Here is a 14,281-nt window from a genome sequence, read left to right on the forward strand (position 1 = left end):
AGTCGTTTATCCCTCACCCACTCTCACCCTAGCCCTTATAATCTTAAGATTTTTGGCTATTTAGGGACATCTCATTCCTCACTCTCTTCTTTGTTGCATTCTCTCTTTCCTACTCCATTCCCCCCACCTTCCAAGTAGGACTACCTTTAGTAAGAGTGTGATACGCGTTAACATAATTTTTCAAATCTTCAAAATTGAGGTATAATTACATACAGTAAAATGAGAACGGCATGCAAATTTGTGCCTTTTTAAAAGCTTAGTAAACGTCATAATTTGGTTATAATTTTTATTTTTCTGGATGCATTTGCTTTTCCTCACATCTACCATGCTCAGCCGTACACAGCTGCCCTTTATTTTAGAATTCTCTGAAGTCCTGTGTTGTACACAGGGAGCTTCTCCTGACTGGAACAACCTTACCTGGCACCACTCTTCCCTCAGGACCCAGATTCTTCTTTGAAACCTTTCCCTAGCCCCTTTGAATACTGCAGCTCTTTCAAAATGTATGTGGTTCTTTTTTCCCTGTTCAATTATTAATCGAACTAGGTTGAGTTCCTCCTCCAAGAAGGAGGTGGGGGTGCGATGTAGCTTGTCTGATTTTGCATTCCAAGTGTGTACCCCAATGCCTGACACATAGTAGGTGCTCCATATACGTTTACTGTCAATAAGTGACAATATGGTAAATTCAGAGTTTTCATAGCGCGGTCACACGATCTCATTTAATGCCTATTACAACGCTAAAAAATTCTAATTACTACCATCCTATCATTCTTGTTTAGAGTGTGGAGACTGAGAGGTTAACGGTCTTGCCCAGCGCCAGTCAACAGCAAAACGGAACTAAAATTTCAGGCTGGACACCACACAGCGTGTCGAAGTCAGCACGAACTTGGCGCTGTGACTTTTCCTTAGAGGGGCCACTTCGGCTTACACTTCCGGATCCTGGGCACTGAGACGCTAAAAACCCCGGCGGGCAACTGGGGAGCGGGACTACATCTCCCAGAGAGCCCCGGGGCTAACCTGCAGGTGAGTGGTTGACATTGATAGCCAATGTGGCTGCGAGGAGCTCGTGCAGCCCAATCACAGGCCGGAAGGGGCGGGACCTCCCACGCCAAGGCCAGATTGAGCGCAGAACTAACGGCGCTCTGAAGAGTCCTAAACGTCTACGGGGCTTAAAGCCGGATGCCACGTTGTCCTCCTCTCCGGGTTTTCTCTTGGGTCCTTTTCTGTGCCCTCCCGCGACTCCGCCTCCGGCCGCGCGTGTCTGGCAGCTAGGCAGATACCAAGGACTGGCCGGGAACCCGGGAAGAAAGCACGTGCTCCAGCAGTTGCCGCGCCGCGCGTCTGCCCGTCAGCCCCGCGCCCAGCCCCGAGAGAGGCCCTAGGGCGCAGCGGGCTTTCGGGGTCCTCAGTTACCCCGCGACGCGAGCCAACGGGAGGCGTCAAAAGACCCGGGCCTTCTGTGGCAGGTTCGCCTGGCGCTGGCTGGCGTGGCCCTTGGCCGTCGTCACCTGTGGAGAGCGCGTCTTCCCCGCCGCGCCCTCTGCGCGAGGAGGAGACTCGACAGCATGTCACCCGCGCTCCAAGACCTGTCGCAACCCGGTAATGCCGCGACCCCGTCCGCGTGGTTCGGTTGTGTTTCTTAACTCGTGCTGTGGCCTCCTAATCCCTGGGGCGATTCCCTTCTGCGGCGGGAGACGCCCGGCGGGGTTTCCCCGCGTGTGGGCGGCACCTTGAGAACTCGGCGCGGTAGCCCGGAGGGCCCCGTGATTTGCTTCACTCTTTCTCCGACCTTCACCTCTTCCTCCTCAGGCAAACCATCAAAACCTGCAAAAAGCTTCCTCCCCTTGCCCCCGGAACACATTCTTAACGTCACAGTAACTAAACTTTCCAGTTCGACGCAGCATAAACCAGCTGGGCCCCCTGAAGTTTCGCGTGGTGTGACGTAAATATTGTTGTTCACCTATTGCCAAAGAAAGTTCAGGCGCGGAGACACAGACGAGGACACTCAGAACTCTTTAAAATTACTACTTGGAACTTTTTGTTTTCTGCGTCTACGCATACTGCTGCAAAACCGCAATATGCATAGACTCACTGTTAAAATAGATGAACAGACCCCACCTCCAGATACCGAGATGGGACGTAGTAATTTCAAGCGATTCTGATATTGGTGGCCCTGGCATCAACAATGAGAAAAAGCTAGTTTAGCACAAGAACTGAGCGTAATGTTAGCTTTGTAATGAGCTCTGGATCTCTAAGGTCATGCCTGATTATAATTTGTGGGCAGATACGCTCATAAAAACGTACGAGATGTAGAACCGAGAATTAGTGATAAGTACAGAACAGTAAATATCCTATGACATAGTGGGGGATGTTTAGCTTCAGGAAGAGGGGGAATACTAAATTCGTAACGTGCAAGGAAATTTATCAGAGGTTAACTGGTAACTCTTGATTCTTGGGTTCTGACAACGGGACTGATAGGATTGTCCTTGAAACTAGTGGGACTGTGGCTGAGAAAGACATGACTGCTGTTATTAAATAAGATGTAAACCTCTTAAATAAGATTTAAGATCGCTGCTGTTATTAAATAAGATGTAAACCTCTATGAGAGGTTTACATCTTATTTATTTATTTATTTATTTATTTATTTATTTATTTATTTTTGAGACGGAGTCTCGCGCTGTGTCACCCAGGCTGGAGTGCAGTGGCGCGATCTCGGCTCATTGCAAGCTCCGCCTCCCAGGTTCACGCCATTCTCCTGCCTCAGCCTCCGAGTAGCTGGGACTACAGGCGCCCGCCACCACGCCCGGCTAGTTTTTTTTTTTTTGTATTTTTAGTAGAGACGGGGTTTCACCATGTTAGCCAGGATGGTCTCGATCTCCTGACCTCGTGATCCGCCCGTCTCGGCCTCCCAAAGTGCTGGGATTACAGGCTTGAGCCACCGTGCCCGGCCTACATCTTATTTAATAAATGATCATAGGGAGATCATATGTTTATTTGGATAATATCTTTTACTCATAATTTCTGGCCTCCCCCTTCCCATTTAATTTAAACAAGTAAAGTTATTTCCCTTTCATCTGAATTTAGGTGTCATTATCAGAAGCAAAATGCCACTGAAGACTTAAAATACTGTGAATAGTGAGTGATTTTTTTTTTTTTAAACAGAAAATGAAAATTGTTGAATGTTTGAATCTAGCCTAATCCCTTCACCCCAAGGCTGGCTTCTAGAGTTGAGCACTGAGTGGAGTTTAACCAAGTCTAGGGCCTCTGAAGTTCTGAATCAGGCCAGTGCGCCTAGAAAAGACCTTAGAGGTAGTCCAGCATCTGTCTATGTGAGCAACTTCTTTTGGGATTAGAATCAGATTTTAACTTCCTAATATCCCTTAGTAGTTTACTGGTGTACAATCTTAATGAAATTTTAATGGAGAGCTGAGAATTCCTGATTCTCAAGGTTGGGCCTTAAAACGAAATGCGACTTCAGACCATGTTTGTGTGCCCTGGGGAAGGAGGATGGTGGGCTAGCAAATACATCTTGGGAGAAAATTTTAACTACAGCTTCTAAAGGTTTCTTGGTTTCATCCTTGCTTAGTACTATGAGTGTTATTTGGAACTCAGTTGATGAATGATTAATGAAGGAATGAATAAATGATCCAGTTAATTGCTATCAGCCTAATTCTTCTCTAGGTTATTAAAATCAAAGGAAATAATATATATTAAAAATGGAATACTGCACAAGCGAAGAGATGCCCACAGAGAGGCTGGGCGTGGTGGCTCGCATCTGTAATCCCAGCACTTTGGGAGGCTGAGGCAGTCAGGTCACCTAAGGTCAGGAATTCGAGACCAGCCTGGCCAACATGGTGAAACCTCATCTGTACTAAAAATACAAAAATTGGCTGAGTTTATGGTGAGCATCTGTAACCCCAGCTGCTCAGGTGGCTGAGGCAGGAGAATTGCTTGAACCCTGGAGGCGGAGGTTGCAGCGAGCGGAGACTCCAGCCTGGGTGACAAAGTGAGACTTAGTCTCCAAAACAAACAAACAAAAAAACCCAAAAAACAAAGTGTAGCAAGTGTGTGCAAACTAGAAATTAGAGACCCGAAAATGAAAGAGAAAAGTATCTTGCAAGTGACTTCTAGGTCAGTAGTAAGACTTTTTAATAAAGCAAAGAAGGGACACTGGTGAGAAAGCATTGGGATCATTTGATGATAATGCAGAAAATGAAAATGTGCTTTTGCTGTATGTGTTCCCCATTTAGCACAGTGGAAAGAGGAGTCCTAAGTAAGTCAGACCTACTTGGGGTCATTTTACCTTCAGGGGAGATGAGTTCTTGACACTGCAATTTGTAACTTACATGCACATATTAGAAATTTATTTGTTTAGGCCTTCATCTTGTCATTCTTTAGGCTAGTTCTTAAAGGTGGTGCTAGCTGACTTATCCCGCCTCCAAATCTGACTAGGGCTTTAACCACTTATTGCCATGTTTATTTTTTGGAACACTTGCTGTGAATCAGAATATTGTTAGCTAGAAAATAAGATGTTAATGGCAGGGGAAAAAACCCCACAAAGTATATTCCCTTAATCCACTCAAAACTGGAGAAAATACTGTGTGATCTCTTAGGCTTACAAGCCAAGAATGTTCCTTGGGACTCTCCTCTGCACTGCAGTTATTTACATATACTTATATACATTAAACATAAAAATATTTCTGAAATAGTGTTATAACTAGTCAGCTAAATGAAGGAACTAACTGCAAAACTATATTCTTATATTTACTGTGAAAGACAATCAGAAAGAACTGGCTTTATTTAGAACTTGACTAGTCAGTAGTTAAATATACAGAACGTTCTAGACCTAATGAACTGAATACAGATAAATACAATATTGTTGTTGTTGTTTTTCATAGAAGAGTGACATTTCCATAGATCCCCACTCTGCCAAGGGAAAGAATTGTCAAGGTGGCTTATTCTTTGGAGCAAGTTCTGATAGTAATTAGAAACCGGTGAATTAGAATGGTAATTAAAGCCAGTGAAAAATGACCTCCTACTGGAAAAGCTGGAGGAACACAGAAGGCTAAGATAGTGGACACTTCATACCAACAGATCTTCTGAAGGAAGACTTCTTAGTTTCTCTAAATGGGAAATCTTACATTATCCTCTAAAGGAAAAATAAGCAAGTAGATAATGAGGAAGCAATGGTTTTTCTTCTTTTCTTTTTCTTGAGACAGTCTCACTCTGTTGCCCAAGCTGAGTGCAGTGGCATGATCACGGTTCACTGCAGCTTGGACTTCCCAGGCTCAAGCAGTTCTCTTGCCTCAGCCTTCCTAGGAGCTGGGACTACAGGTGCACACCACCATGCTTGGCTAATTTTTGTTTTTTTTGTAGAGACGAGGTCACTGTGTTGCCCAGGCTGTTTTCGAACTCCTGGACTCAGTCATCTACCTACTTCGGTCTGGCAAAGTGTTGGAATTACAGGCGTGAACTGCCACACCCAGCCTGAGTAATGGATTTTTAAGGGCCTCAGTTGCGTAGGAGTTTTTTATTCAGTCCGCAAAATTCCTGCTCATATGTGTTTTATTATATATTCCTTTTTGTCTGTATTTTCCATTCACAATTCTCTTGTTTCCATAGACTGCCTTTTTCACATATATTCGTATATTTATACATTTTGTTGTAAACTCTATAGGTATTTTTAAATTCACATTGTACATTACATTCTGGAATGTACAAGGAACTAACACAAATCAATGAGAAAACAAATTAGCTTTAGACACTGAAGAATCTTCCCCCAACCTATTGTCTATTATTTTTGTCTATGGTGACTTTCATTTAACAGAAATCCTTGGTTTTTGTGTAATCAAATTCATCATTTTTTTAAAAAATTAAGAGGTTGGTCTTTTTGCATCTTAAGAAGTTCCTCTTCATTTGAAGTCATAAAGTTCTTCCACATAAATTATACAGTAAGTTTGTCAGGTTTCTAAAAAACCAAAGCAGATGTTTTTAAAAACTTTTGATCTCTTGCCTATATGGTGGCTCAACAAACAAGATACCAGAATTTGCATGTGTGGGGCTGGGTTGTTTTATGGTAAATAGTGAACTGTCTTAAAAGTCCAAAAACAAAGCTTATTATTTCTGGATTGAAAAGGGTATACCGTAAGGGCCCCATGGAAAAGTACTAAGACTTTTTATGAAAATGAGAGGAGGGGTGGAGGCTCTCTGAGTGGTTAGATTTGCTAAACATGTGTGCACTCGCTCAGTGGAGAAGATGGGAAGAAGGGCGTGTAAATAATAGGATATTGATTGATATTGATTAATCATTTTGCTGATGTCAAAGAATATACTTCACTGTCTGTGGAAAAGATTGCCTTTTTTTCCCTAGAAAGTTTGAATACCTTTTAAATATGAAATGTCACGTGTATGACCTATTTCGCCACTGCCACACCCCATGCTCACACCAGCCTTATGATTCAGTCACCCACTTAAGTTCACGTGATGTCATTTCAGGGAGAATTGCAGCTACATCCTTTTGAGAAGAAAGCGATTCATTTGGGCATGTAGGTTACAGTCTTTAGTTCATTGTCTTCTCATTCCTCATGTGAAATTATCTACATTTAACAGCTTTCACTGGGTATTTTCTTCTTTCACCTGACTGAAGAAGACATTACCAAACCTGCAAGTATGCCATTCCCACCCCAATGTGAACAACTGAGAGCTTCAGGCTTTACATGATTTTTCACAGCCCACTGAACTTTGTAATATGTAGAACACAATCGTTAGAGCTTCAGTCCCAGCTCTGCAATAATACCAACATAATAAGAGTAGCTAATATTTATCAGATGTTTACTATACATCAAACACCAATGTCTCATTTCATGACTTGTGTGACTTAAGAGGTCCAGTTCTTAACATATGGTCTCATTTTGGTATCACAATTCCAATGATGAGGGCAGGGCCGATGTTCCCTCATCTTGCTGAAGCACAGAGAGGACTTGTCTAAAATCCCATAGCTACTAAGGGGAACTGGGGCTAAAACCCAGATTTCTTGGATTTTCACACCCTGCCACTATTAGCTTAAGCCTATCAAATTCTGAGTGCTTATTGGCTGGTAGGGTAGTCACATCATGGAGTGCCTAAATTAACACTGCATGTGAATTTACCGTGTCTACTATAGGTTGAAATGATGCCCACTGCCTGATGCCTACCAGTCTTTCTGTTATACATGCTTCATTAAGCCCTACCTTTTCTCCGCATTTCCCGAGAAGTGGTTTTCTTTGGTTCTTGAAGTACTTTTGGTAGATCATTAGAACTTAACTTCGTTCCTTTATCAGGAAGTGTTTTCTCTCACCTGCGAGTTCAATAAACAATTAGCCAGTGAGGTGGCTTTGGAAAGGAATAGTACATCCTGAAAGAAACAGTGCTTTGGAAAAGAAATGAGATATTGGATATTGCAAATTTTTCTTTCAGGTTACTAGAGCCATCTCCCTGAAGCCCACTTGGAGAAAGTCACTCAAAAAAGTTCTGTGACCACCATTTAGCCCCAGTTCCTGTGTTGTATACTTGAGACCCTGGACAGTAAGACAAGGCAGGGTTGTAAGTTTGCACCCAATACCAGCTTACAAATATTCTTAAGTTACTGGTTTGGGTTTTAAATTATCTCTGCCTGTTGTTTCTCATCTACCCTCACTTTTTTGTCATTTCAATTAAAGAAATATTTGCCAAGTACTGACCTTGGTGTTGCTAGGCATGAGCTCCAAGGAGCTCAAATAGCTTAGAACCAGCTCCGTTTGACTTCAGCTTTTCTTGCCTCTTAGGGAGCACAGAAGGAATGGGTTGGTGTCATTAAGGTTTGTTTTGAGTAACATGTATTCACTCTGATATGCTATAGGGAGTTGTTGAAGGTGTTTGAGCAGAGGAAGCAACTGGTTTAAAAAATTGTTCTATAGGAAGATTTATCTGGTAGTGGTTCATAGGATGGATTGGAACACAGGGCGACTGGGTATGGTGGTGATCTCTTACCTTTGTAGAACACTTGATAGTTTACAAGGCACTTCCATAGATGTATGATCTCATTTGCATGGATGCAAACTAGAGCTCAGAGAGGATTGGTGATAGCTGGCCTGTGTAGTAAGGGCTTGAAGAAAGGGGTTGTCATAGGGCGAGAAGGTGGGACCATTGTGCATGGCATTTTAGAGGCCAAATCTATAAGGCTTGGGATCTAAGTAGATGTTGGTTATTAGGGAGAATAAGGAGTCAGATAATATTGAGATTTTATGGTTAGTTTTCTGGGAAGGGTGTTGCCATTTACAGAAATCAGGAGATGAGACAGAGAATATATGCAAGTTTGGTTTTGAATATTAGATTGAGGGGCAGGTGGGTAGTTGAGGTAGCGATATCCAGTGGATAGTTTACAAGCTGGGTCTAAGATTGGGGCCAGGTGTTTTTGGTATTTAGAAGGTCATTGGCGTCTTTAGAAAGTAATTTCAGGAGAGTGGTGGAAGAGGAAGCCACCTCAGAAAGATAAGAAATCGGTGGTTGCTGAGGTGGAACTGTGGGAGTGGGAAGGGCTAGATGGGGGAGCAATGGGAGGTGTTGGTGATCATGCGCTCTTCCTTGGGTGCAGAAAGAAGGGAAATAGAGGAGCCAGACTGCAAGAGGATTTTGAGGTGGAGAGGGTGTGAATTTGAGGAGCCTCCAACAGAAGACTTCTTTGTATAGGATTAGGTGAAATCACTTGTGGAGTGAGGAGGAAAAGGATTTGGTGCTAAAAAAAGCAGAAATTGGGACAGCAGATGTTAGAAGTATTGAGGGAGGTCAAGAAAAGGTGAACCAAAGAAGAGGCTGAACATTACAAATTTTCAGTGACTCCAGTCAGCATAGTTTTGTGGCTTTCCAGTAGGTCATAGAAACCAGAAAGCAGGATTAGAAGGAGTAAGCATTGGGCCCTTTTCTGGACTGGGAATTAGAAGTCAAGGAGCGTGGGGAGAGTTGAGAAGTTCAAGGGTGTTAGCCGGTTATTATTTCATAATTGGGCAGAGATGAGTAAAACTCTGTTTGCAGGCCATTATTAGTTCTGGCAATAGGTGAGGGAGAAGGTCAAAGCTAATATTTTAAAGAGTAGTTTGGAATTATTGATGGTTTTCAATTTTCTCTACTAAATCATTTTATTTAGGGAGAGCAAAGTCTTGTATCACTGGCCCATTATTGCCTGTTTTCCTCATCTGTAAAGCAGGAGAAGTTATAGCCTACCTTCACCTTGGTTTTGTGCTTCACCAGGGATTTTGTGCTGTGTGCAATCTTGTATTAGGCTTTGTTAGATTTAACGGCCTTTTTGGGCAGCATTTTCCTATATAGAGTTATGAGTGCATCTTTTATGAACTCCATTTACTCCTTATTGCAGATTATTATAAATTTCTCTCAAGCTCCTCCCTCACACATCTTTTTTACCTTTCATTCTTTAAAGTAAAACTTCCACTTTCTTTAAAGCAGGTCTGAAGAAAACCCCGCGGGATGAGATCGATGCCATTCTGCGGAAGAGGATTATGCTGCTGGATGGAGGGATGGGGACCATGATCCAGCGGCAGAAGCTAAACGAAGAACACTTCCGAGGTCAGGAATTTAAAGATCATGCCAGGCCGCTGAAAGGCAACAATGACATTTTAAGTATAACTCAGCCCGATGTCATTTACCAAATCCATAAGGTAAAGTATTCCCAGGTTCCGAAATGTATTCATTCTGTTATTCTGCGAGCTATTTCATGTATCAGGGCAGATTGCTATGCCGAGTGCTCTGGAGAATAAAGAAGAAAGAGGCAGTTTATTCAGAAAGCAAGTTTTAGACATCAAATAAAAGTTATGTACTGTGTTGGGCACTCAGGATAAGGGGATGAGATAGATAGGTTTTCTGCCCTTGAGGCATGTAAACTCTAGTGAAAAACTATGAGATTCTGGACAAATAAGGGTTTTCACAGTAGTGAATGTGAGAAAACTATCTTATTCAAGTCACTGCAACAGCCCTGATGAAGAAATGCTTAAAGGTGGTGTCTTAGCTTCGGCTGCTATATTACCTGTTACCATAGACTGGGTTATACAAGCACACATTTATTTCTCACAGTTCTGGAAGCTGGAAGTCCACAAAGTGCCAGCAGATCCTGCATCTGGTGAGGGCCCTCTTGTTTATAGATAGCTATCTTTTTGTATCTTTACTTGACGGAAAGCAGATAAAGGACAAAAAAACTCATATTTCTTCTTACAAGGGCACTGTTGTGGTCTCAATGTTTGTGTCTCTGTGAGATTCGTATGTGAAATCCTAATGCCCAGTGTGATGGTATTAGGAGGTGCCCTTATAAAGAGGCTCAAGGGCGCTTATTCACCCCTTCCACCATGTGAAGATACAGTGAGAAGATGCTGTCTATGAACTAGAAAGCTGGTGCTCACCCATTATAAAATTCTAAGATACAACTATCACTCATGTGTTTCATATTTTAGTCTAGTTTTCTATATTTGGATTTTAAAAAATTAAATTGGGATTACATTGCTTCGTACTGTCTTATAATTTGCGTTTATTACTTATATACCATGAGTGTTAAATATTCTGAAACATGATTTTAATAACTTCATAATCTATTCTTTGTATATATCATCATTTATTTAACTAATCTTCTTATTCTTAGGCATTAAGTTTATTTTCAATTTTTCTTGTTCTTTTAAAAAAACTTAAACTAGTTCTTATGAAACAAATCTCGTAGATAATATATTCCCATTTGACCATACTCTAAATTGCTAATTTTTCCCTAGAGATAACTCTGATGTTAGTTGGTGTGTGTCGTCCCAGATTCTTTTGTTATGCATTTTCATGTATGTATATGTGTGTATACGTGAGTGAATATATATGTAGAAAACTCATAGTACTCTGTTTGTGTGTGTGTTTTAATTTAATGGTGTCGTGCTTTACATATCATTCTATTTTTTTTTTTTTATTTAACGATACTTTGCAGAATCTTTCCATGTCAGTATTTGTAGATATCCATTTTTTTTTAGCTGTCACATGGCATGTAATACAGTGGATATATTTTAGTTTATTTAGCTATTTCCCTATTGGTAGATATTTAGGATGTTTGTTATTGTTACTATAAATATGCATATCTTGGTTTTTTTCTCCCGGTGCTTCTGCAAGCATTGTCCATCGACTTAAGAGGGGTTGGGTTTATTCAGTGTTGGAAAATCAAGGGGGTCAAGTGATTCCAGGGTGCTAGTCAGATTGAGGTTGAGATGATCCAAAGAGTGGAGCCAGGAACACGAGTTTCGAAGAGAGAGCACAAAGCAGCATCAAGATCTTGAGGGTTTCAGTAAGGATGTGACGCTGGTTCAGAGGGACTAGGAGATGTAGACTGAAAAAATTGTGGTCAGATGTTGAAATCTCTGAGATGGTATACTTCTCCGTAGGCATCAGGTTCTGCCAAAGCAGGAAGAAGATAAGGGAACAGAACTACCGTTTGTTGAGTGCCCATTATGTGCCAGACACTTGATGTTGTTTTTTTGAGACAGGGTCTCACTCTGTCACCCAGGCTGGAGTACCGTGGTGCCGCTGTGGCTCACTCTAGCCCACTGTGCCTCACTTGAACCTCTGGGCCCAAGCAGTCCTCCTGCCTTAGCCTTCCAAGTAGCTGGGACTATGGGCATGTGCCACCATGCCTGGCTAATTTTTTGTATTGTTTTGGTTAGAGACAGGGTCTTTCTATGTTGCACAGACTGATCTTGAACTGGCCTCAAGCAGTCCTCTCACCTTGGCCTCCCAAAGTGCTATGATTATATAAGCCACCGTGCCTGGCTGATGTGTTACTTTATATTAGCAGATAGCTACCCTGTGAAGTAGGGTTATAATATTTTTGAATGAGGAGACTGAGACTCAGAGAGTTTAAGGGACTTGATTAAATTCTTATAACCTTAGGATGTTAACATTGTCTGAAGTCAAGTTCTGTGTTTATTTATTCATACCACATGCCTTTCTGTGAAATCCTTACACCTTTTTTGCATGTCTACCTTCTAATGCAGTGCCTTACTCTTAGTAAGTGGTCAAAAGATAGATGGTGATAATAGTGGTAATGAAAGGGCATGTTTATTCCGGTGGGACAAAAAAACTCTAAAGCTCATAATTGACATTAGAATCTCTTGTTGCAGGAATACTTGCTGGCTGGGGCAGATATCATTGAAACAAATACTTTCAGCAGCACTAGCATTGCCCAAGCTGACTATGGCCTTGAACACTTGGTAAGAATTCCATTGTTCCATGTGTCTAAGATACTTATAAGCGTTTGCTACATTGGTAGTTGCTAGTGAGTAAAGCACTAGAAGCTGCAGAGTCAAGCTAATGCCTAGTTATCTGTTGTTTATGATGAGACGGGAAAAATGGTGTGAATCCTTCCTGCTTGTGAACATGGTGGCCCATTCATTTTCCAACTGGCTGCTTTTATGGGCAAGTAATAATCAAGCATAAATGATACTTATTATGCAGTAGCTGTTGGTAAAGGCATAATCATTGGCCGTATGCACACAGTATTGTGACGCCTTTTTGAGTATTAGATGGCAGCCTTGGTTTCTTTTTTAAAAATTGTGATTAAATACACATAACATAAAATTTATCATATTTAAGTATACACTTCAGTGGTATTAAGTACATTCACAGTGTTCTGCTATCATCACCACTGTCCATTTCCAGAACTTTCTCATTTTCCGAAACTGAAACTCTGTACCCATTAAACAGTACTTTCCCATTCTGCCCCCAACTCCAGCCCCGGCATACTCTGTTCTACTTTCTGTCTCTATGAATTTGACTATTCTAGGTACCTTATGTTGAATCATATAGTATTTGGCCTTTTGTGACTAGTTTATTTCACTTAATGTAATGTCCTCAAGGTTCATCCTTGTTGTCGTGTGTGTCAGAATTTCCTTCCTCTTTAAGGTTGAATAATGTATCATTGTGTGTGTTGCTTATTCATCTGTTGATAATTTGGGTTGCTTCTACCTTTCGGCTATTGTGAATATGCAGTGTTGCTATGTACATGTGTATACAAACATCTATTCAAGTTCCCACATTCAGTTTTTTTGTATATATACGCAGAAGTCGAATTGTTAGATAATACGGTAATTCTATGTTTAATTTTTTGAGGAACTGCCATACTGCTTTCAGAGTGGCTGTACCTTTTTTTTTTGAGCCTGGGTCAGATAGTATAGTACATATTTCGGCTTTGTTAGCAAAGTCTTTTGCAACTACTCAACTCAATCATGTAGTGTGGAAGCAGCTATAGACATTATATAAATGAATGGACTTACTTTATCCCAGTAAAACTATTTACAAAAACAGGCAGTGGACCCTATTTGCCCTATGAGCCGCAGTTTGCCAACACCTGTTTAGGATATTCTGGTTATTAAATTCCTGGATGCGGTTATTCAAGACACATAGGATCTTAGGAATTCAAAGGAACTTGAAAATCACGAGTCTAGGTTCTCCTGACTTGGTCTGTGGAAGAGCTTCTGGAGGGCCGTAAACCTTCTTAAATCATAGGCAACACTGTGTGTGTGTGTGCATATTTCCTTTTTATTTCCTGGTGAGAGGGTTCATAGCCCTTTATCAAATTCTCAGGTGGTTAATAATATGCAAAAAATTCAGAATTACTGATTCCAACTATTGTACACGAATCAGGCCCGGAAAAGTTGCAGTGGGAACTGCCTGGTCAGGCAGTGACAGACTAGTCCTTGCACCTGTGTGTTTTGCCTCTTAAGCCTATGCTGTTTCCATTGCTTTATTTTTTTCTTAATTCTCAGAATATTTAACTACATAGGTTATTCTCTGACATGCTGGATGTCTAGGGATTGCCCTTTTACCAGCTAGCTCATGGTTTGGGAGGAGAACCTAAAAGCAGTTCTCAAGGATTCTTATCTTTGCTTGCTGCCTTTCAAGTCTGGAGCTGATATGCCTGCTTGGCTAAGATTTCACTCAGACCTCAGATTAATTCACTCTACATTTTGTTACTGAAGAACACTGGGTATTGGATGGTCATGAATCCATTATTTATTGTGTGGAGGAAAAGAATAACAAGCTAATGTTTGTGGTTGATACATTAGGCCTACCGGATGAACAAGTGCTCTGCAGGAGTGGCCAGAAAAGCTGCCGAGGAGATAACTCTCCAGACAGGTAAGGAATGTTCTTCTCTTTTTTTGCACACGTGGTTCCTTTGATATAGTCAGCTATAACTTGGCTGTCCTTATTGCAGTTTTTCCTTATGTGGCCTTTGGCT

At 41.5% G+C, this 14,281-nt stretch overlaps 1 protein-coding gene across 3 annotated transcripts in view; it reads left to right on the plus strand.

Moving 5' to 3' along the window:
• The first annotated feature begins 1,484 nt into the window (after positions 1–1,484).
• Positions 1,485–14,281, plus strand: part of MTR (5-methyltetrahydrofolate-homocysteine methyltransferase) — a 103,231-nt gene continuing 90,434 nt past the window's right edge. For 2 of the 3 annotated variants that reach the window (XM_025359846.1, XM_025359855.1), the window contains exons 1-4: positions 1,485–1,596; positions 9,472–9,686; positions 12,165–12,254; positions 14,109–14,178. In XM_025359846.1, the coding sequence (XP_025215631.1) occupies positions 1,563–1,596; positions 9,472–9,686; positions 12,165–12,254; positions 14,109–14,178 (409 nt within the window). In that variant the 5' untranslated portion in view covers positions 1,485–1,562. The remainder of the gene's footprint in view (positions 1,597–9,471; positions 9,687–12,164; positions 12,255–14,108; positions 14,179–14,281) is intronic. The other variant, XM_025359861.1, reaches the window with a different exon arrangement.

The sequence above is a fragment of the Theropithecus gelada genome, chromosome 1 (genome assembly GCF_003255815.1).
Source record: "Theropithecus gelada isolate Dixy chromosome 1, Tgel_1.0, whole genome shotgun sequence".
In the NCBI taxonomy this organism is placed as follows: Eukaryota; Metazoa; Chordata; class Mammalia; order Primates; family Cercopithecidae; genus Theropithecus; species Theropithecus gelada.